General features: G+C 40.7%; 1 protein-coding gene across 1 annotated transcript in view; it reads right to left on the bottom strand.

Moving 5' to 3' along the window:
- The window catches only part of LOC125024896, an 18285-nt gene that overhangs the window by 7845 nt on the left and 7940 nt on the right, over positions 1–2500 (bottom strand). The window contains exons 5-6 of the mRNA XM_047612659.1: positions 958–1067; positions 1–331 (exon numbers count right to left, since the gene is read on the bottom strand). The exon at positions 1–331 is cut by the window's left edge and continues 329 nt beyond it. Of these exons, the coding sequence (XP_047468615.1) occupies positions 1–331; positions 958–1067 (441 nt within the window). The remainder of the gene's footprint in view (positions 332–957; positions 1068–2500) is intronic.

The raw sequence follows: 2500 nt of genomic DNA, 5'->3' as shown, positions 1-2500 counted from the left end.
CTCGGAGCGCCCGCGACCCATCTTATAGTGATTGCGCTCGTAGCTGAAGGAGTCGTTCCTCTTCGGGAAATAGTCTTGGCCGAGGAAGTTCATGGGGTTGCGGTGCATCTGGAAGATCGTCGGCGTCTTCTCGTAGAAGTGCTCGCTGCCTTCGAAGTTCAGGGGATTCTTGGGGGTCCATCCGAAGTAGAGCGTCTCCTCGCTCGCCGTTAGGAGGTTGGCCCTACTGCTGGTTGGGTTACGTGATCCCCTTCCGGAGACCAGCTGCTTGGGCCTCAGCCTCCCCAGCGACGTCGGCGACTGGATCTCCGTCGCCTCGTTTTTTTTGAGTCTGCAAGAAGAGCTGAGTGGCCTCCTTGTGCAAGGCATTCACTTGCATAAGATTGCACTGAGTGTGATATACACATTATGTATTATATGTGTGGCTATGGTGTGCGAACCCTATTTGTATGCGAGGCTTATATCATGTGTGAGAGATAATTATGTGCAAAGCACATATTATGTATGAAAATATATTACTAATGTACTACTGACTAAATTCAAATTATACAGATTATTCATATGACCGTTTGAGGGTGTTCATACCGAATAAAAACAATTTACACGAGTTGCTGATTTTTTTGTACTTTACTTGGTTAACTTTTTCTTTGTCTTAGGTAGGTCTACGTTTTAAGCGTTTCGTAGCTAATGAAAACCGAAATTACCATGCAGTTGTATATAGAGTTCCACGTATATACTATAAACACATACTATCTTTATCTCTATATATCTATACATATCTATAAATAATATCCACTTGTATCTACTTTTTTCTATATCTATATATCTGTATGGACAGAAATGGGTAAGCGCATATTTATGCCTGCGTGGACGTGCATAGACGTGCTTGTCTGTGAACTGCCCGTTCCTTTGGTCCATCTTTAGCAAGGCCGTGCACCCTGGCCCGTCTAAGCGTACCTGAGCGTATCCCCCGACAGGTAGAGCGGCGGGACCCAGTAGACCAATTCCGGGTCGCGGGAGAACTTGGAAACGAGCGGCCGCCACACGAGAGAGAAGCTGGGTGCGTCCTGAGAGAGAGAGAGAGAGAGAGGGGGGGGGGGGGGGATGCAGCTTTTAAATGTGAATAAGAATTTTTTATTTTGACTTTTTGGTGAAGAGTATATACCTTGAGGAGAGACTTTTTTTTTGGTGAAGAGTATATACCTTGAGGAGAGACTTTTTTGTATTTAAATATGGATAATTAATGATATTTTGGTCGTATATATGAAGATATATATATTTTTTCAATGAGATATACAAGGATTTCTGTGTCGAGACAAAGGAACGTATTTTTTGTACAAGTAGATAAAAAACACTCAATCTGATTACATGTTAATCCTCATTTTAAATATATATACACACAGCAACCCTTGAATTAGTTATCTTTTATCTTCTCTATATAATACCTTAGGCTATATTCACATATACCTTTCCTTTTCCTTTACATCATAAAAAATACTCAACAAAAACAAATATTGTATATCAATCATAATCTGAATTTTATGCTAACAACATATAGTCCGTAACACATTCATAACCATTAGCATCCTATTAAAACCAGTCAACGAATAATATTTTTCACCCTTTGACAAACAGACTAACTGCAGCTGCAAGATTCGTACCACAAACTGCGGTACAATTTTGATGAACTCGCAGCTGCCAAAATTAATTACCATGAAATCTACATATCACCATTCAATAAAAAGAAGCCTAAAATTCTAATGAACAAACCGGTCTCTGTATCATTTGAATTTGAGAAAATACGAAATGTTGGCGTGTATATTCCACGGGAAAATAGGCTTTGTGTATATAACGCTGGGCTGTGAAATGAGTCGAGTGCTTAGGTAACGTGTAGTTGATCGAGGCTTGTTTGTCATTCGTCGTGTAAATAATGACTTGCTTTTCTTCAAAGCACGTGAATACATAAGTAAATGAGCATTAGAACAATAAATGAATCAATAAAGATATAAAACAAAAACAATAAGAAAAGTCAATATATACTGCTTGTCGAGCGATAATTCTCACAATTTTTTTTTCCCCATAATTCCAACGTGGCTCGAACGCTGCTTTTGCATGCCATTTTTTTTTGGCTAATTTCTGTCTTTGATATTGCAAATGGAGAAATACAAACCCAAAGAATTTGCTGCTGCTGAAATACACAAGAGAAACATTACACACACACACACGCGTTGTGTGTGTGTGTGTGTGTGTGTGTGTGTGTGTGTGTGTGTGTGTGTGTGTGTGTGTGTGTGTGTGTGTGTGTGTGTGTGTGTGTGTGTGTGCGTGCGTGCACGCGCGCGCGTCAGAGAGGGAGGGGTTGAAGGAAAAAATGAGTGAATGTGTGTACACATACACACGCGTGAACACTCGCACGACGTGGGTACATGAGTTTGCATGTGTTGAGATGGAACAGATGCCGAACGACAGCCACAGAACTCAAACGCAACTGTGATGCACATAA

Source organism: Penaeus chinensis, chromosome 4, assembly GCF_019202785.1.
Source record: "Penaeus chinensis breed Huanghai No. 1 chromosome 4, ASM1920278v2, whole genome shotgun sequence".
In the NCBI taxonomy this organism is placed as follows: Eukaryota; Metazoa; Arthropoda; class Malacostraca; order Decapoda; family Penaeidae; genus Penaeus; species Penaeus chinensis.
Note: the sequence above shows the minus strand (reverse complement) of the source record. Positions and strands in the feature narration are given on the sequence as shown.